General features: G+C 36.4%; 3 protein-coding genes across 15 annotated transcripts in view; 1 reads left to right on the forward strand and 2 right to left on the reverse strand.

Moving 5' to 3' along the window:
* The window catches only part of LOC117418358 (RNA-binding protein Nova-1), a 72,097-nt gene extending 60,098 nt beyond the window's left edge, over positions 1 to 11,999 (reverse strand). For 7 of the 11 annotated variants that reach the window (XM_034031355.3, XM_034031322.3, XM_034031337.3 and 4 more), the window contains exons 1-2: positions 11,392 to 11,911; positions 9,722 to 9,865 (exon numbers count right to left, since the gene is read on the reverse strand). In XM_034031355.3, coding sequence (XP_033887246.1) covers positions 9,722 to 9,865; positions 11,392 to 11,527 — 280 coding nt within the window. In that variant the 5' untranslated portion in view covers positions 11,528 to 11,911. The other 4 variants (XM_058991593.1, XM_058991594.1, XM_034031346.3 and 1 more) reach the window with 4 other exon arrangements.
* A 1,771-nt stretch (positions 12,000 to 13,770) lies between these two features.
* Positions 13,771 to 17,777, forward strand: LOC117422506 (uncharacterized). 2 transcript variants are annotated; one of them, XM_034927220.2, is made up of 5 exons: positions 13,771 to 14,133; positions 14,748 to 14,893; positions 15,046 to 15,269; positions 15,530 to 15,674; positions 15,980 to 17,777. In XM_034927220.2, the coding sequence occupies exons 1-5, from the start codon at positions 13,906 to 13,908 to the stop codon at positions 16,749 to 16,751; spliced, it is 1,515 nt and encodes a 504-aa protein (XP_034783111.2). In that variant the 5' UTR covers positions 13,771 to 13,905; the 3' UTR covers positions 16,752 to 17,777. The 2 variants fall into 2 exon arrangements, with proteins under 2 accessions (XP_034783111.2, XP_058847583.1); XM_058991600.1 differs by lacking the exon at positions 15,530 to 15,674 and having other exon boundaries at positions 15,980 to 17,122.
* Positions 17,778 to 17,824: 47 nt separating this feature from the next.
* On the reverse strand, positions 17,825 to 24,474 carry LOC117418160 (G2/M phase-specific E3 ubiquitin-protein ligase-like). Of its 2 annotated transcripts, XM_034927544.2 has the most exons (10): positions 23,980 to 24,474; positions 22,220 to 22,435; positions 21,875 to 22,031; positions 21,479 to 21,702; positions 21,141 to 21,242; positions 20,354 to 20,652; positions 20,097 to 20,278; positions 19,430 to 19,605; positions 18,552 to 18,763; positions 17,825 to 18,341 (listed from the first exon to the last, which is right to left on the reverse strand). In XM_034927544.2, the coding sequence occupies exons 1-10, from the start codon at positions 24,261 to 24,263 to the stop codon at positions 18,082 to 18,084; spliced, it is 2,112 nt and encodes a 703-aa protein (XP_034783435.2). In that variant the 5' UTR covers positions 24,264 to 24,474; the 3' UTR covers positions 17,825 to 18,081. The 2 variants fall into 2 exon arrangements, with proteins under 2 accessions (XP_034783435.2, XP_034783436.2); XM_034927545.2 differs by lacking the exon at positions 22,220 to 22,435 and having other exon boundaries at positions 17,829 to 18,341; positions 23,980 to 24,472.
* Positions 24,475 to 25,080: the final 606 nt, after the last annotated feature.

Consider the following 25,080-nt stretch of genomic DNA (forward strand, 5'->3'; position numbering starts at 1 on the left):
ATTACCGGCTTATTTTGAAAACCCTGCTCATTACACAAGAAACCGTTTCAGAGCTGACTTGGGCCATTGTCCTATGCAGCTGTTAAAATGTAAACCCCTTTTATTTAAAGAGAAGTCTCCTTGTTCTGCTTTATGCATTGTCGAGGAACATAAGAAACAATTTTAGGGTCTAAAATTCTCGAAACCTTTGGTGAAAGAGAAAGACTGCACAGTTTTACACTAAAGTGGTGGTATATGTTTGATAAGCAAATAAACATGTAAACATAAAAAAACACACATGATTCTACCTCTAACTTGTGTTGTCACTGTTTCAAGACCAGGTTTGTATTTTATAACTTTTGACTATTTTTTCAGGAAACTAAAAGGGCTTGAACAGGAACAGCTTGATATGTCTAACAACAAACCTCAGAATCAACAAACCAAGCAAAATATAGGCTTTGTGGGAGTTATTAACATATGGTTTTATACTCCATACTTCCTTTTGTGCTCATAACTCAGCCAAAAATGTTAGATAAATGGTATTCAGCGAAAAAAAAAGGTCTTCCATGTTCCTGTCAATATTACTACTCAAAATGTGAAAGATATTGTTCACATCCCATGGCATCACGTCATTATGCAGCCTCGCATGTGCATCCAATAGTTGCACTGCAGAAACACTGCACTTGTGTTCTGCCTTTATGCGCAATTCGACCTTGGTGAACACAATCACCATTGTGAAGTAATGTATTCTAATTGCATTTCTATATAGATGACACACTGCATATTTTGACTTTGATTCTCCCAGCTGGTACCTAATGTCAGTTCAGCTGTTCGAGATTTTTTTGCCCCATGTTTCTTTACACAAGAACCAGAGAGTGAAACCTGAACTAGTGTTGCACTCTCCAAACCAAACAGAGTTTAGTATCCAACAGAAAAAAAGAAAAAAAAAAAAGTTACAAGACAGCTGTAACGGATTAATTATTTTTATTTTTATTTTTTGTAAATCGAATCGTATTCTTTCAGGTTGTAATGCCTTTTTTTCTTAATTAAACCAACAAAGATAAAAAGCAAGATCGCATACTGTGTGCCACACAGGTTTTATTTCTTGAAGCTTCAGATAACACTGCTGGAAATCCCTAATATTTCCTAGACACATTTTCTCCACCCATAAATGATCATTAAAAGGGAAATCAAAGTTTTAAAAATGTGTTGTCAGAAGTCTGCAAAAGGCACGTAGCCTATCCATTACCGTTGCCTTGTGTGTGTTTCCTACCATGACGGTGCAGCCTCTGAGGGTCAGATTAATGAAGCTCAGCAGCAGCTGCAGTGTAACGCGAGACACACCAATGCCACAGTTCCCACCAGTCCAGCCCAATTACCTGAGGCATTCCAGCACTGGACAACTGACATTTCTCCTGCTTCGTTCACCAGGGTGCTCACTCTCGCTCGCCCGCCTCCCCCCCCCCCAGTCCCTCCTCAATTAATTTTTCAATCAAACTTCAATGTCTTTTGAAAAGGGGCCCGAGGAGCCCACTGCACCTGCTGTGGCTGGAAATGCTGAGTCCCAAAGAAATGTTTGTCAGTCAGATCTCTGCAGATGTTGCTCCATTTCAAACAAGAACTGCATCCACACATGAAAATGAAGAGGATGATCTCCAGACTTAGGACCTCAAAAGGGAGTTCTATTTCGAAAATCTCAGAGCTAGACAAATTCACAAAAGCCAATTTTTTTCTTATCTCCTGTGAAAGCAGCTGAGACTAAACTTAATGGTCACCAGTAAATAGCATAAGCAACATCAATGGCAGATTCCAGTGGTTCTCAAACTTTTTTGTTCGCGGACCACTACTTTTTTTTTGGGGGGGGGGGGGGGGGATGGATCTCAGATCACACAATAAACAGTATAGCTGACTGAAAATTAAGAACATAAAAAAAAAAAAATCACTATAAATAGTAAGAATAACCATAGACTTACCTTTCTTTTAATGCCATGGGTGGGCCTGTTTCTGTGAGCAAAGTTATTTTAAAATTGGAGTTTTAAAGAAAGGTTCTAGTTTACTTTTCATTAAGATGAATTTACCAAGAGGGGGACAAAAATTGTTTTATTTTTAAAATTGAGAGTTACAGCAGGAATTGATTTGTGTGAATTCTGAAGTTACTGTACAATACACCCATGGAGGTACCAACACAGTCGGAGCTACGAATCTCCAGCTATAATCTTTATTTATAAAACAGAATGTTTGGATACTGCACGCGGATTGGGTGTTGAGGATTTCTTATCGTGCAGTTCTATAATACTGTACAATGCACAGCGGAACTTATTTTAGTCAAAGCCACAATTCAATTTATAAATTATCAATACACAACATATTAAACACGTAATCAATATACACATTGTTGTGAGAGTTCTTTTAAAGTTTAAAAAAAATGAGTGACATTACTTTTGTCACATTTGATCTTTTCGGAGGCATGAGAGTGGACAAGTAGCTAGAATTACAAGAAAAACACTAAGACACTAAGATTTAACAAGTCAACAACTTAATGAAATTTAACAAAATAAATTCTTGGGCAGCTGGTGTTTTTATTGATTGGATGAACAGAATGAAATGGTAAATCGACTTAAAAACTGTTTATCTTAAAAATGTAAATGGTCTGCTACGATAATTGTATGCTTCAGTGTGCAATTCAGCTGGTCAAGAGTACTCAATTTTGTTAGCCTCCGTGCTGGTCAGTGCTGACAAACTGCAATGATAGCCTGTTGGTGACCAAGCATTTAAAAATGCCAATAACGTATTTTTGTATTAGCTTCTCCAGGTCAGCGGTAGTAATGCGTGGATAGTGAACTTTGTCTTTGCCTCCTTTTCTGTATCTTTTCATTATCAACAAAAATACATGATTGGCATTTTTAAATGCTTGGTCACTCAAGGCTAACATTGCGGGTTATGCCAGCTCTTTTTACGGAGTGATTGAGACCAGTACGGAGGCCTTGATTCATTTTAATTAATTACAATAAATGGAAACTTTGAAAACCTCCCAGTTTAATGTTTACAACAAATACAACCTTGTTTGAGGGATTATTCTGTCTCCAAAGCTGAAGGAATATAATAAAAAAAAAAATTATATTTTTTATATTGTATCAGTTTTTATAAGCGGGATAACACTCGGGCTGGTGTGCTGTGTTGGTTCGCTTCATGCCTCCAACCCAACTACTGCAGTATGTTAATGCAACACAATGCACATCCAGTCATGTGTTATCCCTTCACTTTACAAGCTACTGTGTTGAGTGCACGTGAGCGCAATACACAAAAACTCCAGGAGAGAATACATAGACACTCCAAAACTATTTATGAGTTTAGACTTTTTTTTTTTTTTAACAGAGATATTCTCTATGTATGCATTTTCTTCCTGCTTCTGTAGCCGAGTTTAAGGTCTCAAATTTTGAGTTTGCAACATGATCTATAAACCATGCTACCGCTTCCTTTCACTAATTATGTAACCTTTCCACGGATCACTTGAAGGGAGCCGGCAGACCACTAGTGGTCCGCGGACCACAGATTGAGAACCACTGTTCTATTCCATTCTTTTTTTTAAAAAATATTTATGGCAGATATGCACTTTTTATATATATAATATATATTGTCACCATGTTTTAAGACTGGAAAATCAAAAGCACAAACATGTTTCTTTCATTGAAATACCTACAAAAGAAACTAGCACATTATAACATGCATGCTCATTTGTATGCTTTGCTGCATTAGGCAAAAAGTTGTAATGAGCTAAAAACCAAAAATAAATAACACAACATTACAACTGCTCTGTTTAACAGAGGAGACATGGAGACATGCATTGTATTTAAGGAATGCAAGCAGACCATCTTTATGCAACAAAAAATGTAATGCTGCTATTAGCCTGTGCCAAGGTAATTAAAAGCATATCATTTACTGGAGTGCTATGGTATGCACTCACTGAAAGTAACAACTAATGGAATGATTATAGCAAAGAGACCTACAAACACCCCAATATAAGATGACTCTGCAAGCAAAACTTGGAACTGTATCCTTTCCATCTGTGACAGGCTGTAATTCACTCTCTGCTTTCTATTTAACAGCACAGAGGATTTAATATGGAGTTTGCCATGCATGGCATACCAATACACTGCCAGTGCAAATTCTTGTCAGCATATAATAAATAATAAAAAAATAAATTAACTTCAATTTTAACCCCCACCCTCACACGAGGGATGTATGTTTTTTTTCATATTGTTTCTATTATGAGATGCAGGCCATACTGCAGAGGGGTGTTACAGTATTAATATATGAAACAGCACTGCATTATACAAGAGAAACTGTTGCCACTCAGTAATGTTAACTTATTACAAACATTACTTTGGAACAAAGTAGTAAAAGTGTGCAAATGTGTTCTTGATTTAAACTGCAACAGCCTGGAGGTAAATATACTGTATACTGCAATATGGCTTTGTTTTAATTACTGAAAAACATGTACAAATTCTTATTATTGTCACTAAATTGTGGTAAAGAATAATGCAACCCAGCTCTATATGTAAAAATGAAAGCCATCTCCTTATATAACTAGATTCAGTACTTTCAATAACTTATGTAAAACTCGACAGTGTGTTGCATGTATGCTTCCACTGTATTCGGTCACCTGGGCTATGCACCAGTGGGATATACCCCAGTGGTTTTTAAATTGACCCATTATACTTGTGGTTTAATCCTTCCACAACATGGTATGAGTGACAGCAAATTAACCTGTGAACTGATCTCATTGTAAGAGTCAAAGTTCAAGATATTAGCTTCAACCCATTTCAATGGTAACAAGTGGCAAACAGATCTCAGTAGGACATCAAAACAAAAGCATAAGACTATACATCTACAATATCAAGGGCTACAAAGAAGAAACTGGTTTCATTCACACTGCTGTGATCATGTGTGCCTTTATAATTAAATGTTCACTGTAGTTTAAATCTGTCCTGGCAAATAATGCAATATAAAAAATATTGTACATACCTTCTGTGATAATGGAAAATTATTTTAGATAATGTATTATATTTTTGGAAAGACATCTAAAACTACAATACAGCTACTGTTCAGTGCCATCAAAATTTCAAATTATTAACAATGTTACAAACAAACAAAACTTAAATACAAACAGCAACTATGTTTTATTACTACAAATATGATGTATTACAGCTAGGTATATTAATTTAAAAATATTGTACAGGGATTCTTTTTGTATGTATAATTTTGCTATACTTGAATTTTATATTTCCACACAAAGGACTTCCCTCAATCTTGTTTGATACATAGTTTAACTGACCATGTGACTGGCTGCCATATTTAAATGTGTCAGTAGGAACAGCTGGCAACCATTGTAACCTGCCTCTGCCATACTCTTAGACACTAGTATCACAGAAGCAGTTCAGGTTCTTAAAACACTGGAAGGTAGGCAATTACACAAAACGAAGCAGCAAGAACAGGCTCTCATGGTTGCTGCTTAGTACAGAAATCATGTACACTGCAGCAAAATATATCATCTTCAGGGCCTGTTACCTTAGCAACCAGTTTAATCACGCTATTTATCACATCTCCAACTCCACACAGAGAACCCACCCTTTGAAATATTTTAATGCACTCTTAGTTAAAAGCTAACTTTGAATGAAATGAAAAAAATGCATTACAAGGTAAAACCCCAAAGTATTCTGTTCATTTGATGGAGTATTTTCCAAAGTACAATTTGTTTTACTTGGTCTAAGATGCTAAATTTAGATTCGTAGATTAAATATATTTCTTTAAAAGGTACTGATTTAAGGTACTGCAAGAATCCATATACACTTATAATACTACGACTACTACTACCACTCATAATACGTTTGTACTACACCAGGCCTAATTAATACACCCCAGGGAATTATGCACAGAAAAAAAAATCAAAATTATGCTGTACCTCTGTACAAGTATGTGCAAATTAACAAAAAGTCTTGTGCAGTTGTATTGGGTTCTTCTCTCACACTGTATACCAAAATACAGCATAAGGGGGGAAAAAAAGACTTTTTTTTAACATAGTCTTTCTAAATTCCAAGATTGAAATAAAGGAACACCAGTTCTTTCAGTTTGTCTTCCGAAAGAGAACGCACTCAGCATCAGCTGTTTTTGTTACTGCATTTATGTATCTGAAAGCTAATGTTTTCTAATTAGGAAGACACTCAGCTGTCGATGACCAAAACAAGTCGGCGGTAGAGCGCTCTGGATCGCATCGGGTGCCACCTTCACAGTGTACAAAGCAAAGAACAGCTTTTTAAGCTAGCTTTTGCTGATATTTGCAACGTGTGACCTTTGTCGTGACATTTTCTGGCAAAAAAAAAAAAAAAAGAAAAATCGCTCAATGTTCCCTTTATCCTCAGTGTGATCCAACATTTCTCTATCCTTCTCTGTTACTGCGATATTATTTAATATTACGCGCCTACGCATGGTGATATGTGTTATGCGTAAAATTATGCAGGCGCGTAATTGCGTAATTCCTCGGGGTGTAATAATGCTGTCCAGTATGGATTCAACTAGATTGATCATTTCCAAATGCTTGATGCTTCACACAGTCAGCTATTCATTTAATAATACTAATATATATATATATATATATATATATATATATATATATCATTGTACAGAGAGAAGAATGAGATTACATGAGGTTCATATCTTGGGAGAAATAGACTATTAATAAAGCAAGACATATTAAAAACCTTTTTTGTTTAACTGCAAAACCAAATGTACTTCCTTACAAACAGTTCTTCAAAATAAAAAATACAAATACAGCCACAAATACCATTATATCAATTTTAATAAATAGCAAAACCCTTTGGCCTGCTGAATGCTTTCATAGTGTTCCAGAAATAAAAAAAGCCCTTCCCATATCTCAGTCTTTAGAAATATAATGTTATTTTTAATCACAATTACTCATCACAAATACCTCATATTATACACTATATTATGGTTGCCTTATTCATTTAGGGCACTTTGAAGGTTTGAATTTCCTTAGTAAACCTTTTTTTTCTGTTGTAAACACTGGTTGTTCAGTCTCAGCAGAATACCTCAAGTTTAACCTCTGTGTCTTGTTTAGACCAATTTAAATGTTTAAGCCAAACATGATACAAAATGTGACTTTCATGACCTTGTGGAATGTACAATAAGTTCATGTGGTGTCACATTCTTGATCAACTGTATTTCCTGGATTGGTTAAGACAGAATCCAATATACAGTATCTCAATATAACAGCCCTAATAAAAGAATGGTCCTCAGCTCTCATAAAAAAGTTAACATGTATAATTATACTGAGTGAAGAATGCTACACAGAATAAGATCTCAGATTTTTCACTCGCAAATGACTGTAAATATATTTGACGTGAGATCAATCACAAATGGATGACACTATATAAGTATTAAAGTAATGTACAAAAACTACTGACCATTTAGCACTATTCGAATGTCACTAACAATAAAATGCACTATAAAAAATACCATATTTACAGTAAATTTACCTTAACTGTAGTTGTAGATTCATTCCAGTACATATTTCCGTAGTATTAAAAGGTACATCTTATTTATTTAGTATTTTACACTAATATTGCACAACTTAACGTAATTCTTAAACTGAAAAAATCATGTCAATATGAAGGTTAAATTTACTGTCAAAATATGGTATTTGTATTACATATGGATTAGAATTTTTCAAAAACTTTCTTTTTAAAATTGCAATGAATTAATGTTTGACAAAAAATATTAAATCCATATTGCAGCATGCATTCATTGCCTCTGTTTATTATTTGCTTTTCACAAAACCAGTAAAGCAATAAGCAAAATAAAGACTCATGACTGTCTACTGCTACAATACTGTGGGAAGAGCAAGGTTCACACCCTATGCAATGAAAGTAAGAGGGCTGGAAGCAGCCCAGAAGTCGTCAGCTCAGAGAATTCCAGGACCTCAGAAAATTCCACAGGCTTGTGGTCAAATACAAACACTAAGCAATAGTCAGCCATGAGAGGATACATAAGCGGCTCATATGTCCAAGTGATCAAGAGATGGACTTCACCCAATCTTCACCCAAGACCACAAAATGACTTCCATATTCAAATCCTCAAATAAAATGCCCCATAATCTGCAAGGCTTTATTACTTCACAGATTCTCTTGTACCAGACAGCAGCACAGACAGATGTCAAAAACGCACTGTGCATGCTTCTAACTTGCCATGGTGTATCCTTGGCAAGCAAGATTTATTGCCTTTTGAAAAGCAATTCTGTTCTTGTGAAGTGTACCTTAAAACAGAACCATTTTGTTGATCTCTTAAAGTTGGAATTAAATGTCAAAACCATAAATCAATAAGCAGCATTACAAACTGAGATTACTTTTAATTTGTAAGTATAATTTATGAAAAACATACTGCAATATGCGGATATGAGAAAGATATTGGTCTCAAATGTGAATTAGAATTGTAAACTAAATGAAGGACATTTCATTTCATAAACACTGTTTTTTACACTTCTACATTATTGTGAAAACTTAAGGACGGATATTAATCTGCTGTTACATCTATTTAAAAACACACAACAGCACTGCTTACTTGCAATCAGAAGTTAATCAATCTTTCCAGAAGCACAAGCCACAACATACAAAACACATCTACAGTAACTACATGGCAGCATCCTTTGAAGCTGTTTAATAGAATTGCTGCCCTTTCATCCACAATTATGATCTCCTCCCCACCCCGAGTGCAGAGTGGACATGAAAATGAAATATTCCAAATGTTTTCTGTCACAACAGCTGTCCAGGCTATTTCATGGAACCCGTTCAAGTCACTGAACAGCCTCCAAAACAGCTCTACTTCATTACAAAGAAACTAACAACCCCGTTGTCATCGGGCTTCTGATTTATCTGTCGTAACCCCCTCAACCTGAAGCAAATCACATCGATATGAAACATGAGACGGTACACACAGCACAGCCAGCGAGTTGCAGCCACAGCAAATTCATGGTTTCGACGTTACCCCCCTTTCTACATTACAAATAATACAGCCTTTGTAAAGCATGTCCAGATAAGAACAGATAAAACACTGCCTGGCTAAATGTCTTCTCGATAAAACTGACCGATTGGGGTAGCAGTACAAAGTTTAGATTTTTTATTCCACGGTGATACTGTAAAGACTACAGTAATCAAAACTAGGTTTGTAGGTTTTAGGCTACGAACACACACATTTCAGTTACTAATAACAAGACATTATAAAAGTAGCAATCATAATTTGCACAGAATAATGCATGTGTGGAAGACCTGCATGATCATGGAAAACTGGAAAGGCATATAATGCCACGCAATCATAGCTACATTCTCTTCTGCAAAGAATCCAGTCCGATTGCCATGACAATAAGGCATTCCTTTTTCCTCGTACCATCTCTGTGGTTTCTATGTGTACCTGTCAAACTCAAAATTACACAGAACACATATGTAGATTCTTATACTAGCAGTACGTTCTGTGTATTTATTCTCTAATCCTTTATCTGCAACCAGCGACCCACTAACTGTATGAAAACACATGTTAAAAGAATTACAATGAATATAAAATGGTACAATAGGTATCAAACTGATTTCAGGTCAGGCACAAGTCTTGCAAAGTGTTGTATAATGTATTTTCCAAAACATTCTCATTTATGTAAGCATTTAGAAAGTCCACCTACCTGGGTAAAAATCTTTGGATTTAGATAGTTTGATGGTGGCCCCGGTCTCTTTCTGTAACTGAACAATAGTCTGTCCTCCTTTCCCAATTATAGATCCAGCAGCATAACTAGGTATTAGGACTTTTAAGAAAAACTGACCGTCTTCTGCAAAAAACAGTAAAAAAAACACATATATTTGTATTAATAATTTAAAAGTGATAAATCAACACGTCAAACCATAAAAGCTATTTGTAAAATATTTAATTAATTTAAAAGGTAACCAAAAATTCCAAGAGATGTATTTGTACCAATATAAAACGTATAATTACAATAACATTTTAAAACGTTGTGCAACATAAAACCTGTACGACCAAAATGCGTGAGGATGTGCTATCATTGTAGACTAGAGCATGCAAAAACCTCAATGAAATAGAAAAAAAACAAAAAAAACACATAAGCTTTATGTTTACTTAGATACTGCATTTCAGTTCCCTTTGTATGGAGCATTTTCGTCGGTCTAAATTAGAAGCAGATGACAACTGTGGTCCCAGTGATTTGTCATGAATTTCTAATTGATACTATGTTGCTCCGCCAATACCAACAACGCCTTAATCCGACCGACAACTGCTGTAAAATGCAACAAATGGACAATGTTAAAACCAGTGCCCTGTCTGAAGGTGATCATTAGAGGGAATGGCTTGCAAACAAGAAGTTAAATTAGCAAATACACGTGAACGTCCGGCAAGTGTAAATAACGATCTGCACAAAAAGCGATTAAGTTGTTTATTTTCTTTAAAACTGTGATTCGTGATCCCTAATCGCTATATCATTAAGTGTTAAAATCCGATGTCAAAATAATCCTGCAGTATATCTTTCATTGAGGATTTAGGCGAAGGTGATCTCTTTTAAACTCATTATAATTATAGAATCCTTAAGTACTATTTTCCAAATTAAGCTTTTGATCAGTGAATTTGATTACAGAGCAGCACGCTGTTGAACGCATGCAGGTGGTGTTGCTAGGTACTAAATGGAGTACAAGCAGACCCACTCAAGTTATATGGTTTGCAACCAAATAAACTAAACAATCCCAGAAAACAACACAGTTAAAAAATGAATTCACTTTTTTTTTTTTTTTTTAATGCACCCTGTTGAGGTTTGTATAAAACAGTTGACCAATTTAACAGATTTTTTCGCCAAAACATCCAAGGCACCAGCATCCTGGAAATGCTACCAGTACCAGCAATGTGAGGGTGCTACAGTACAGGTCAGACACAGTATGGCATATTTAAATATGTACGTTGTTATGCCGAGCATCATCACAGAAAATAATTTTGTAACTTGTCGGTTTTTGCAAAACGAACATTAAATCAAGTCAAGATGGTTGCAGGATAACAACAACAGTTTTCAGCTTTGAAATAGTAGTGCGGTTATACTAAGTTTGACAACTGATACAATGCAACACTTAACAGGAATTCGTTTCTTTCTTTCGTTTTGCAACTCTGTCACTTTCTAACCGTAGTTAAGACACTATAATCTTTGTTGAAACTGGAAATTGCTTCTTTTTATTACAACTATATAAACAAAAAATGGTCGCCATGTTTGTTTGTTTTTTTCTTTTTGTCTTTTTTTTTTTAAATTTGTTTAACAGCAAAAGCCCTGTGAAAAACGCAGTGATAAATATTAGTACCCACCACCAGTGTTTGTTCTCTTGGTGCTGCCTGCTTCAGGCGGTGCTTCCAGCGGTCTCTTTCTGGAATCCGGCGGGTCCAAGTCTATGGGCACCCCGGTGTGGTTTCCGTTCTGCTGGATGGGAGCTGCCGCCATCATGTTTGCAAGCTTTATTAAAAAAAAAAAAATAGTTGGCTTGATTTTGAACGATTTAAATATCAAAATAATAATGTAGGTGCAGCTTTTAATCCGATATGTAGGTGGATGGTGCTGGGGAAAGCTGAATGTGTCAGAGATGGTGGGGGGTGGAAAACAAGAAGAGGAGGGGGAGGCAGAGAAGTGGGGAAATGTGAATGTTGAGCGTGTGAAATGGGTCCTGAAGCGTGGCTGTGTTGCTTTCTAAGGCTGGAGCTGCTCTGTGCGATTTCGGTAGTGCTGGTGCTGCCGCTGCTCCTTTTCTCTCATTATTCCGCACAATTCCTGGGGGCTGCCGGAGCTCTCACACACCGTGGAAGTCAAAGGTCACCCATCCCCGCAACACGGCTCAACCCACCTTGCACGCTGTCACTGAAAACAGAAGGGCAGCAACCAAATTTGTGGGAGGGAAAGATTTGTGAATGATATCCGAGACAGCCAATACAGAGAAAAGAGGTGAGATTGGAGGTTCTTTCGACGAATCGATGATATTAGAGGCAGGAACCTTACACATAAGGTTAATATTTGGGAATTACGTCATGGTAACCCAAGCTCAAAGCTGTCTGTACTGGTTGCATTTGTTTTGCAGCATGTATTGTCAATTTAGTAACAATACATTCACCTTAACTTTTTGGACAATACTGTAATTTATTCATTTAGTTTTGCTGTTTGTTTATCTGGATTCTTTCCAAGTTAATAATATGTTTGTTTGTTTTCTTAGGTGCTTGTTTTCTTTTTTTTTCTCTTGTTTCAGTAACAATAGTCTTGTAAGACCATGACGTTAATAACGTTAAAAAAAATAGTCATAGGTGCGAAATAACATACAGGTATATTGTATTTATGCTAATCAATTAACTGAAATCATTATTTATTTATTTATTTATTTATTTATTTATTTATTTATTATTAATTTCTTAGCAGACGCCCTTATCCAGGGCGACTTACAATTGTTACAAGTTATCACGTTATTTTTTACATACAATTACCCATTTATACAGTTGAGTTTTTACTGGAGCAATTTAGGTGATGTACCTTGCTCAAGAGTACAGCAGCAGTGTCCCCCACAGGGGATTGAACCCACAACCCTCCGGTCAGGAGTCCAGAGCCCTAAAAAAACTAAGACTCAGCTTCTCAAGAGTACTGATGTGGTGAATTTAAAGCTTTGAATGGATAGATAAATACTAATGTGAGCAGAACTCTTCAACTTCCTTCTAAATAAAACGTCTCTTCGTTATCTCTGTACAGCAGTTGGTTATTGTGCTCTAATGAGACTGTGATTACATACTATGCATTTTGATATTCCAAATAATCTGCATACGATAATGTTATTTGCTCAAATAAGTTAAGTACTGTATAATGTAAGATGCTATTCATTGTGCAGCTGGTATTAGAACTGACATGCTTATTCTTTGATTTTAGGGATGTAATCAAAAGTACAGTGCTGCATAATGAAATGTTATTAAACCAGAAAAGACTGGTGGTAAACCCCAATAGGAAAGCAGCATCAATAATGGCATCTCAACGATGAATAATGTGTAGGTGCAAAGCATTGTGTTACCCACAGTGATGTGTTACAGTGTCTGTTGAATCACTTTCCAAGTCTGACCCGGGATAGATCATCCAGTGTTTAACAGTGGTCATGTGAATGTGGCAAGATATTCATAATGTTCATTCAAGCAGTATTTTGGTGGTGAATAAAGACTGATGTGTACTGTTATTTGTGCTGACCTCTAGAGCATGACATTGTAGTTGGCCTCCCCTGTTCTCTGCCACTTGTCCCTACTATGAATTATAATAATGATCCTTGTTTTTACAGGATAATATGTGCTGTCTCTGTCAGGTCTGATGAAATCATTGTAGGTGCATGCAGAGGGTAATGCCAGTTCTGGTAGGGATCCTTTTTGTTATTGACATTGTATTTGCTTTATTCCTTTTCAGCAGTTATGAATAACCTCACGCAAAGGTTATGTAATATATTAGACCATGGCCAGATGAAAATCACAGCTTTATCTTTTGCTTCTTCAATGAGAAAAACTATGAGGGGCCGTTTCGGACAAAAGTCTGTCAAAAACGGCGAGTGAAGGGTCACGTTTCCGCGCGCAGGGAATCATGTTTCCGCGCGCAGGGAATCATGTTTCCGCGCGCAGGGAATCATGTTTTCCGCGCGCAGGGAATCATGTTTTCCGCGCGCAGGGAATCATGTTTTCCGCGCGCAGGGAATCATGTTTCCGCGCGCAGGGAATCATGTTTTCTGCGCGCAGGGAATCAGGTTTCTTTGAGGGAGGAGTCGGCTTTATGAATTGAGACAAGGAAATCAGTAAATCGTCATAAACAGAAGAAAAATGGCTACTTGTATACATTTTTTCATTATAGTATTGTGCGCTATCTGTTCCGTTACTGACAATATCGAGGATCTGAATTTATATTTTTTGGAGCTGGATGACTGTTTAGAACAAGTTCAACAGGCATTAGATACTAATGATTTTAATACATTTGACCATCTACATCGTTTACTCGAAGAACATGTAAGGATTTTGTCAACTTTAGCATCCGTCCTGGACAGTTGTGAAGTAAGAACAATACCTTAGACTGGTTGTCTCAAAAATCTACTCTTTATTTGATGAATAGTGAAATGTAATGCATTTCTTAAAAAAAAAAATACATTAAGTAATAATACCAAAAAATAACATGTACACAGACCAATTCATACATTGACAGACATTAAAAGGAATACACTAGTAAATACTATTGCAGGATTTCATTATAGGACAAGTTACAGAAAAAACAAAACTGTTTTACATGGTATTTAACTGAATTGGACTGTTTTACATGGTATTTTATCTGAACACCTGACCGATATTTGTCCTTAATTAATAATCAGTTTGGACTGAGCACTTTCTGCACGTCATCACTTTATTTGCCTGCTCTTTAATCAATAAAATAATATTTTTTCACATGGTTTTGATCAGTGGTTTTTCATCGCCATTCTTCAAAATGCATTTGGACATCTACACACCTGGTTGTGTTTGTTTAGACATCATTTTTAAGGCGCAGTAAGGACTTCATTTCAGACTTAAAAATAAATACAAACATTGGACACAAGGAAACATGTTTTTCTTTCTGGCTTTCTTTCCTTGCATTTATTTCAAACAAATAACTAATTTTAATCTTGATTTTTCAACAGGGAGTGGATCAAGTATGTTTGCTGATAAATAGATTATTTGACGCTGTGAGGACAGTGTATGGTGAAGTTGACCAAAGATTGGCTCCTCGATCCCAATTTGAATTTCTTTTCAACAGCCCCCTTGAAAGCACAAGAGGTCGCCCAAGGTATGGTTAAAAGCATTAAAGTATATTGATTTAAATGCTTATTGTATTGCTATTGCTACATTTTATGCTGAGAAAACGCACTACCATATTTAATCAGAGTAATAATAATATGTGTTATTTTATTATTAAACAAATTACATTTAATGTTGCAGATACTGCATAACCAAAGATCAACTACAGCAACTACGTGCAGCAGGAATGCCATGGTGTTCAATTGCAGCTTGCCTCTGCATAAGTGAGCGGACACTGTTTCGCAGAAGGCAGCAATATGGAATGACAGGAGAAAATTATGCCAACATCTCAAATAGTGAACTGGATAATATTATAAGGGAAATCCTGAGAGAAACGCCGAATGCAGGAGGCAACTATGTTCAAGGTAAAATACATTTTTCGCTGTAGAATTTTTGGTATTTGTTCATCAAAGGTGTGTAATAAAACATAGGTCTCAATCAGTGCATATCCTCTTACCCAGTGCAACTTAGAGGTTTCACAAAAAATACACATTTCAATAGTTATTTGTTATATATATTGCATGTTATTTTAGGCAATACAGGTGAAAGTGTACTTGCATGTAGTTATGATTAGGTTTATTTAATTCGAACTAAACAACATTATGAACTATTGCTCTATTCTAAGGTGGTGTCCTAGCCAGAGGATTAAGAGTTCAGAGAAGGAGAATTAGAGATCGATTAAATGCCCTGGACCCAGTTGGCAGAGCCCTTAGAAGACGGCATACAATTAGAAGGAGAATATATAATGTCAGAGGACCTAATCATTTATGGTAGGAACTTAAACATTTATATAATGATTAAGGAAAGTTTAAGGTAAAAATAAAGTTTAAGGTAAATTATAAATCCAGCAGTCCTGTACTGCTAGGGATTAAGGATTTTAAATTATATATATATATATATATATATATATATATATATATATATATATATATATATATATATATATATATATATATATAAATAACACTATTTGGTTGTGGATTCACAAGGTCCATTGTGTACATTATGTGTAAATTGTTTTATTGGAAACCATGGAAACCTAATACTTAAAACTTCTATTTTTTCTTTTCTTCAGGCACATTGATTCAAATCACAAGCTTATTTCATGGAGATTTGTGTACCATGGATGCATTGATGGTTACAGTAGAATGATTATATACCTGACATGCTGTACAAACAATTGTGCAGCTACTGTTTTGCATTTCTTTGAAGAGGGTGTATCAAGGTATGGGTTACCACTGAGAGTTAGAGGGGATCGAGGTGGTGAAAACATTGATGTTGCTAGATACATGATTATGAGCCGTGGCAGAAACAGAGGAAGTTTTATTGCAGGCAGAAGTGTTCACAACCAGAGAATAGAGCGTCTTTGGGGTGAAGTGAACAGAGTGGTTTCTGAGTTTTATAGGCAATTGTTTATGTACATGGAAAACATTGGAATCTTAGATTCTACAAATGAAGTTGATTTATGTGCATTACACTTTGTTTACATTCCAAGAATAGGAAATTCTGTGCAAGAATTCACTCGCCAGTGGAATTACCATCGACTTAGCACTGTTCAGTCAATGTCTCCCTTAGCATTATGGCATTCTGGAATACTTTCAAATCTTACTACAGTAAATTCACAAGATCTTCTGAGTGGCATAGATAATTATGGAATTGACCATGCAGGCCCAATTACAGCAAATGAGGCAGACACATACATTCATGTTCCACATAATACAGTACAAATGAGCGCTGAAAACCACAGGGAGCTTCTGTCGCTTTGTGATCCATTATCAGATGATGACAATAGTGGTATTAATCATTATTTATTTGTTTTGGATTATGTGATAAACAACGTTAGATAGTGTTGTATACAAATACTTACGTTCCAACTCAATTAATTGCAAAAACTATGTTGTTGTATCACTCCCGATGCTACATATGTGGGTGGATACTCATCCCCCTGTCCCTTTTAAGTTGGGTTAGTAGCCTGTCCAGGTCAAAAGCTTCAATCCCCATAGTTCCTAGCAAACCTCCTTTGTTTGTCCTCTTTCTTTCTTCTTCCTTTTTCCAATAACAATTCCTTTCTGTTATCTTCAACTCCATCTCTGCCACATCTCTCTCCTCTACCTCTGATCACTTACAACCATCTGCTAATGCTGTGCATGCAAACCTTTCCTCTAGTCTTATTCTTGATTTTTCGCCAGCCTTCAACACCGTGGATCATTCTGTTCTCTCTACCACTCTGTCTAATCCTGGTATTTCTGGTACACCTTTGTCTTGGATTCAATCTTACCTCTGTTAACGCACTACTGTGGTTTCTCTTTTCTCTTCTTGCCCCTTCCCCCCCTCCTTCACTGGAACAGGCTCCCCCTTAATATTAATCAGTCTCCCAACCCAATGACATTCCGTTCCTCCCTCAAACCCACCTATTTTCTGTGGCCTACCCTAATTCACCTCCGAATCCTTCCATACCATCTTTCCAATTAGATTTGTTGTTGTCTTTTTGTTTGTCTATTGTCCTCTCCTGCCCTTCCCAGCATTCATTTATTTACATATTTGTCAGTTTCCTTTGTTTAATACAATTTTCATTTATCCTATACTGTACTGTTACACTTTGTAAAGCACTTTGATAAAAGCGCTATATAAATATCAATAAATAAATAAATACATAATTGGCCCACTTAAGTAATTTAGAGCACACCCCTGCTTGTCAGGTTTTTTTTTCAAAACCATTATTAAACATTCAATTTTGTGTTATGACTAATAATAAAAAGTAGTGCTGAGCCAAATATATTTAATACAAATAATATTTAATATAAATAAATTTGCATTTGCCATGGAAATAATAAATGATCAAATCAGTTGCCCATTTAGTGTTTGTTGTTTGAAACTGATGAATTGGTTAAAGTAGTGTTTCACAATTCTTTTCTATACCTGTAACTTCAAATTAACTTTAAGAGCTCCAAAGAAAAGAAAAAGCTCAGATTAGGTAAAGTATTAGTTAAATGAAGGGTGCAATTAAATCATTGAGTTGGGGGGAAAAAAACAGAACACACAGATCTCCCCAGGACCAGGAAAAACAAGAAATCCCAAGTATACTGTATTTTTTTTCTCATTTTTTTTTTTTTTTCCTTTCTTTGGTTTTATCTGGAGCATCCCTACCATCCAGCACACCAGAAGATCAATAGTTGACTATGCAAAGCCAAAGCCCTGACAATTTAGAACAGCATATCTCATGGCTTCAGTGAATTCTTCATAAACTACATGTACAGTTGGCAAAAACAGCGTACAGTTGCATGTATTTGCCTTTGGAAATCTTGATTTCTCTCCATTGTCCTCAGCATCATGTAAAAAATCTACAGTGGGTTCTGGTCTGAATCCCAGTGGTGGTACGGTCTTGCAGCCAGTAATAAAGAATAGTAGTGACTTCAATGTGACATCTGATGGCTCATCTGAAATTAATAAAATAAATAAATAAATAAATAAATAAATAAAGCTTGTTACTTACTGTGTTTGTGTGGCCAACATCAACATAATCAAAATACTTCCAAAGACAGTGTGCCCAGCTGAGTGAAAGATGAATCCCCTAAACAAGTTAGAAAAGTAACCTAACTACAAAGAAGTATGTATTTTTTTCTAGTGAACAACAGTAGTACAGTCACCTTGTAGTTCTTGTATAAAGTCTTTCCAGTGAGACAATACAAGATTTTCTGTTCCCCTTTTATTGGAGCCCAATGGGTGTAGAACAGGGCGGAAGATATCAAATGTCTTGGCTGTGAGGGTGTCTTCTGTGTAGCACATGACATGCTTGAATGCATTGGGATACTTGGTCATAGCATCCAGTACACCTAGAGTTTTCAGCCCTTCCTTTAATCTGAAAAAGAATGGACATTTTAAGAATTAAAAACATAGGGCCTGATTCAGCTTACCATGTGCTATCTGCTTTCCATGCTCTATCTGCTTTTTAACACATGGACTATATACCGGGGACAAATGCCATTGAAATGTATGCAAATGACACCACAAGGGAGGTATTTAATATTCAGAAGGGTGCTTCCTTCCACAGTTGCCTTACTGTGTGTTAAAAATAACAATTACTAAAACAATCATTTCGTACAAAATCACAAGATAAAAAGAGCAGACCACTGGAGTGAAGTCTGTGTGAAATATGGATATCGTACAGTGCCAGAGAACAAAGAGCCCAACCATAAACCGAGCTTGAACAAGCACATTGTTTTTAATGACCCCACTACAGCCCTCTTAAAAATGAAAAATAAACATCAAAATGAATTAAACATTAATTAAAAACCAATTACCTTTCATTTATAATGCAAAGCAAAGTTAACCAACAAACATAAAATCTACATTGCAGCTTTGCATTGTTTAATAAGAATTAAAAGCAGGGCCAAACGCAGGGCATGGCCGAGCAGAGCGGGGCAGAGCAGGGCAGAACGGCAGAACAGAGCCACGTAGGGGGCCAAGTGCACATGGCCGGGGATGGCCGAGCAGGACAGGGCAGGGCCGTGCAGAATGAGTGTACCTCTCAAATGCTGCCCGTGTTCTTCTAAAAATGTACCAATGTGCAGTTTCTTCAGCAATCTTGCGATAATCATCAGCATTACGGATAACTTTGTGTGTTCCAGCCAGCTGCATCAGAGTTTGGATTGGTTCAAATAAGTTTGCTGTGTTTGAATGTTCTTCCTGGTAAGTTAGAAGCTGTAAAAAATAAAAATGCAATTTGTCTTTATAAATCTTTCATATTACATTTTGCAAAGAAAAGACTACTTATATTCATTTCCAGGCAATCTGTTATGGAGTGAGATTACTGTCAAATATTTTGTACTATTTACAAGAATAAAAAAAAAATATGACTATGAATCAAAAAAGCTACGAGTTGGATGGAGTGTGATATCACTGTCAAAAATACATCACAGAAGCCACAGATTGTTAATGGTGGGAACAATTGATTAGGACTTCTGAGCGTCCTGTTTTTTTTTTTTGTGGTCGTATTTACGATTCATAGTCGTATTTTTTTATTCATAATGGTAAATACAAGTACATACTATTTTACAGTAATCTCACTCCATACCTGTGCAATATAACGTGAATAATTGTTCTAATCAATAGATACATTGATGAATAAGATTAGAAAAAGCTGTAAATATGATGGTAGATTACTTTTGCAAACACAATTGGCAAATATTTACCTTCTCCAGATAGTTCCTTATGTCCATATCAGGGATATCTTGCACTGCCACAAATGTGGACTCGGGTGTACTTGAAAGCGCCTCAAAAAGTACTGGTGATAAGAACTGTGGGCCAGGTCCTCCATGAACCAGTGATGTTGCAATAGTCATACCCACATAAAAATAGTCATCCGAGACCATCACTGAAATAAAGAATGTTAGATTTAGACAGACTGAAAACGTAATGATAAAGAATTAAAAAAGCATAAATTCATTACATCCACTAATGTAGTTTAGGAACTTGGCATGGTCTGGTCCCACAAAGAGGCTTCCTTGGTGCAAGGACTCCATTAGCATGGTTAAAAATTCTCTCCTTGGTCCTCCGAGGTCGACGGCTCCTTCGCTCACTCCTATATCGTCCATAAATTTCACCGAAAGCCTTTTGCAAGGTAAGAAAGTTTTTTTTTTAAAGCCTCGTTTCGCTCCTTCCCATAGGTGATTCCGGCTGATATTAAACAGGGAAACATTTTCTGTATCAATCTGGGAGGCCAGCTCACAGAGAATATCCCCAATGTCTCTGGTGAAATAATAAGAAATATTAAAAGAAAATAATTATTTATTTTTAGCAGATATTATTGTATCAAATATCTTGTCAGAAACACTTGACTGTGATACTATAAATGTAAAAATCAAAGAAATATCTGACAAATAAAACTACATTAACTCATAAGAATATATACCTATACATCAAACTAAATGCCTATAAAAGGAAAGATAATAAAAAGTTGTCTTTAATTTTAAATGGTTTACAGATAAAGGCTACAATGGCCCCCCTTTTAACAGTTAAAATTGTAATGTATTACAAGTAGGGCCTTGCGGTTTTTTGCAACCTGCACCTCAAGATGCCGATACAGTGTCCTCATGAAACTACCAATTAAGCAATTATTAACACTCACCCCATTGCGTTACTTTAATCAACTGAAACACGGTTTAAAAAAACAAGTAGCGAAAAACATAGGGCCCTAATTATAAGGAAGGAAGTATGAAACACAAATGCAACTTTACCGTTCATGGTGGGATGTTTCAATACCAGTGGAAAGGGGTATTGGATCTTCAAAGCTTTCGCTGAGCTCTTCATCAACAAATAAAGCAGCATACTGCCATTCACTAGAAAATAGATTTGATAGGAGTCCAGGTATTGTGGCACCGATTTCACAGCATGACCTGCAAATCTGTTGCTATTCAAGAAAGACTATGACCTGTTGTGATATACTAATAGCTAAAGTCTTAATATTTGTAAAAATAAAAAAACTAGCACTTTTTTTTTATTGTACAACTGGGACATAATACACAATCTGGATCAAATAAAGTGTAAGCACATTACTGTAGGTGTGATTTCTTACCTTGGACAATCAAGAACCCTGGAAACTGTGGCATTTTCTTCTTCTGTTATGATAAGAGGCCCATCTGAACCTGCTGTCGAATACGGAGCATCTATGAGTTCTGAAGGAGCATCCTCAATGACCTGAAGAACTGTTACATTCAGGCTGTTCATTGGTGGACTGGAATCAGTCAAATCTATTTCAATATCATCATCATCATTATTTGACAGAGTACCTCTGTTCTTCTGCAAAAAAAAAACTCCTGTAGTGAATTAAGTTTAGAAAACTAAAGTGCCTGAATTAGTTGCTTTTAAAAATAAATACAGTAAGACTGTGAATGAATGACTATAATCTTTAACAATCGCTATTTCTATATACGGTACATTCGAACAAATAGAAACAGTCATTGACTGTTACCTTTGCATTTGCAGGAACGACCAGCAGTTGTAAAGATGGACGAAGGCACACAGTTTTGTCCTTGAAAATTTTATTTAGTAACAGTCCATTCATCTTTTGGTCTTGCTCCAGACTTGGCTTTATTAATTTGTTGTGGAGTGTCACCATTATTTCAAATCTACAAGAATAGAGAATGCAAGCTAAAATATATCATGGTCTTAGGAAACCGAATACATCATACCCTAAAGCACACTTCTTCAAAATGCAACATTATAATATATATTTAAATCTTAACTACCAATTATCATTATATTAACAGAAATGATAAAGTGCTTATGTTTACAAAGACTGCCTTCCTTTACTCACTGAATGTTTTCTGTCAGGTTTCTTTCAAAGACTGTGTGCAAGTGGTTTTGCACCTCATATGGCTCCCACTCCTTCATAAATCTCACACCTAAAACCAGATGCCCTTGCTCTGCCAGGTATAAGCGTATTTTGCCTTTCGGGACGTCTGTGTCATTGGGACCCGTTAGTAGACAAACATCTTTGTGGAAAGGGCCACAAACATTTCTGGGTCTCTTTCTGTGCAAAATATATATATTTAAAAATGTTATGACCACTGCATTCATTATATTACTCAGGACTAACTAGCCTTAAAATAGGATTATCTACTCAAAATAGTATATTGTTTAGTATAAGTCATGATATACCTATAAAGAAAGAGCAGCAGTGTGGAGTAGTGGTTAGGGCTCTGGGCTCTGGGCTCTGGACTCTTGACCGGAGGGTCGTGTGTTCAATCCCCGGTGGGGACACTGCTGCTGTACCCTTGAGCAAGGTACTTTACCTACATTGCTCCAGTAAAAACCCAACTGTATAAATGGGTAATTGTATATAAAAATGATGTGATATCTTGTAACAATTGTAAGTCGCCCTGGATAAGGACGTCAGCTAAGAAATTAATAATTAATTAAAATATATACAGTAAAAGCAAAACATCAACCCAGTAGATTTAACATATATCACTTAATGGCAACTCGTTTATTTCTCATCTGTTCCTAAAGCAAACGGACATGCAGTTGTACAAACTACAATGATATGACAATGCCCATAAATTACTTCCATGAGCAGATTTGTAATTTTTTTGCATTGCAGGAAATGAAGATCTGGTTACATTTGCCTCATATTCACTTAATATTAATATAGCCTATATTACCACCACCCCCCCCCCCCCCCCCCACCCACCCCAATAGGCCCATAAACCATACATTTTGTTCCACATTTCAATATGTATACATATACATTATAATAGTCATATTTACTATATTATACAACCAAAAGATAAATATTGTATAATTCACTGCAGTAGTACTGGGTAATTGTATGTAAAAATAATATAATTATAAGTCGCCCTGGACAAGGGTGTCTGCAAAGAAATAGAAGAAGAAGAAGAAGAAGAAGAAGAAGAAGAAGAAGAAGAAGAAGAAGAAGAAGAAGAATGCAATATTTTGAACATAATGTAACTAATACCCAAAATATTTGCTTTCATGGAGGGCTTTTTTTTTTTTTGGGGGGGGGGGGGGGGGGGGAGGGGGTTGCAGTTAGCAGTTGAATTAAATTGAACAGTAGGCCTCATTATTAGAAATTAACTTACTAAAAGCTTTACAATTGTTGGTGCCATTGTAATCCTACCTTCCGTTTGTAATATGTAAATACAGTTACTAAAATACAAATACAGCTCGTAAATAATAAATACAAATAAAAGAAAGAATAATAGGCCTACATTTGTTATTATTATTTAGTATAGAAGATGCCCTTACCCAGGGCGACTACAAAGCAAAGATAATGGGTATTAATTACTTTATTACTACTGTGTCCAAAACATTGCATTTGTACATTATTCTGTGTAATACGGGATGTTAAATCGGTTCTTTTACATCGTTTATTTATTTATTTATTTATTTTATTTTATTTATCTTTTTGCATATACTAATGAGTAGACTTTCACTAGAGTAGAAGTATTAATCATGAGTTGGAGGTACGTATTTCTGAATCAAATTAAAATAGTCCTTAGCAGCATAACTTAAGAAATGAATTGCATATATGTTTTCAGAAATAATAATAATTACCTGGCCCTTCTATTTAAAATCCCTGGAACTGCTCCGGCTCTGATAAAGTTTCTTTGCATATTGAATGCAGGGGAATTATTTTGAGCGGGACGATCAGCGACCACATTCCGCCCTTGAAACAATTGACGAACTTCTTCATCAATAGTTGATGTCTCCTGTCTTGTAGTAGGCATACGATTGTTTTTACCATTCAGGGCACTTTCCAGACGTTGAAGGATTTCCGGGTTGTTAATTATTTCTTCGGCGATTCCCCGGGCTACATTACTATTCGAATGTGAAGACATGTCTAGCTCCTTAGTTTTTTATCGCCTCCTCTGGCAAAATACATTTGTGTGACGACAAAAGTAACCCCTCCCCTCTAGCAGCATAGCCTGCTGATTCCCTGCGCGCAGAAACGTGATTCCCTGCGCGCAGAAACGTGATTCCCTGCGCGCAGAAACGTGATTCCCTGCGCGCAGAAACGTGATTCCCTGCGCGCAGAAACCTGATTCCCTGCGCGCAGAAACGTGATTCCCTGCGCGCAGAAACGTGATTCCCTGCGCGCAGAAACGTGATTCCCTGCGCGCAGAAACCTGATTCCCTGCGCGCAGAAACCTGATTCCCTGCGCGCAGAAACCTGATTCCCTGCGCGCAGAAACCTGATTCCCTGCGCGCGGAAAAGTGACCCTTCACTCGCCGTATTTGACAGACTTTTGTCCGGAACGGCACCCTATCGTGCAACCTGATTCCCTGCGCGCGGAAACGTGACCCTTCACTCGCCGTTTTTGACAGACTTTTGTCCGAAACGGCCCCTCATAAAAAACAACCTGTATTAGGAGTTTAGAAAAAGTTTGGTCCAAAGGATGAAATTCAGTGGCATTATACTTTAATGGTTAATTCTAACGTGTTATACAAAATGCATTATTTTCTGTTTTTCTAATCACAATGTTACCCATTTTGGAAGTGTAACAAGCTGACCCGACATCCTCTCACACTGCAAGCAAGTGTCTTAACCAACATAGGCTTATCTGAATTGGTGGTTTTAACCTCATCTCATTTCATCGACAGAGGACAGAAACCACAGAGGTTACGTGCTCTGACTGGCAACTTCCAGTCCTCTTT

Source organism: Acipenser ruthenus, chromosome 18 (genome assembly GCF_902713425.1).
Source record: "Acipenser ruthenus chromosome 18, fAciRut3.2 maternal haplotype, whole genome shotgun sequence".
Lineage (NCBI taxonomy): Eukaryota > Metazoa > Chordata > Actinopteri > Acipenseriformes > Acipenseridae > Acipenser > Acipenser ruthenus.

Excerpts from the sequence above, each read along its gene's own strand:
- LOC117422506 (XM_034927220.2), top strand. The coding sequence starts at position 13,906 with ATGGCTACTTGTATACATTTTTTCATTATAGTATTGTGCGCTATCTGT. Across the intron at positions 14,134-14,747 it reads CCGTCCTGGACAGTTGTGAA|GGAGTGGATCAAGTATGTTT; the intron begins GTAAGAACAATA and ends ATTTTTCAACAG. Across the intron at positions 14,894-15,045 it reads AGCACAAGAGGTCGCCCAAG|ATACTGCATAACCAAAGATC; the intron begins GTATGGTTAAAA and ends TTAATGTTGCAG.
- LOC117418160 (XM_034927544.2), bottom strand. The coding sequence starts at position 24,263 with ATGTCTTCACATTCGAATAGTAATGTAGCCCGGGGAATCGCCGAAGAA. Across the intron at positions 20,653-21,140 it reads GAAACATCCCACCATGAACG|AGACATTGGGGATATTCTCT; the intron begins GTAAAGTTGCAT and ends TTATTTCACCAG. Across the intron at positions 19,606-20,096 it reads TAAGGAACTATCTGGAGAAG|CTTCTAACTTACCAGGAAGA; the intron begins GTAAATATTTGC and ends TATTTTTTACAG.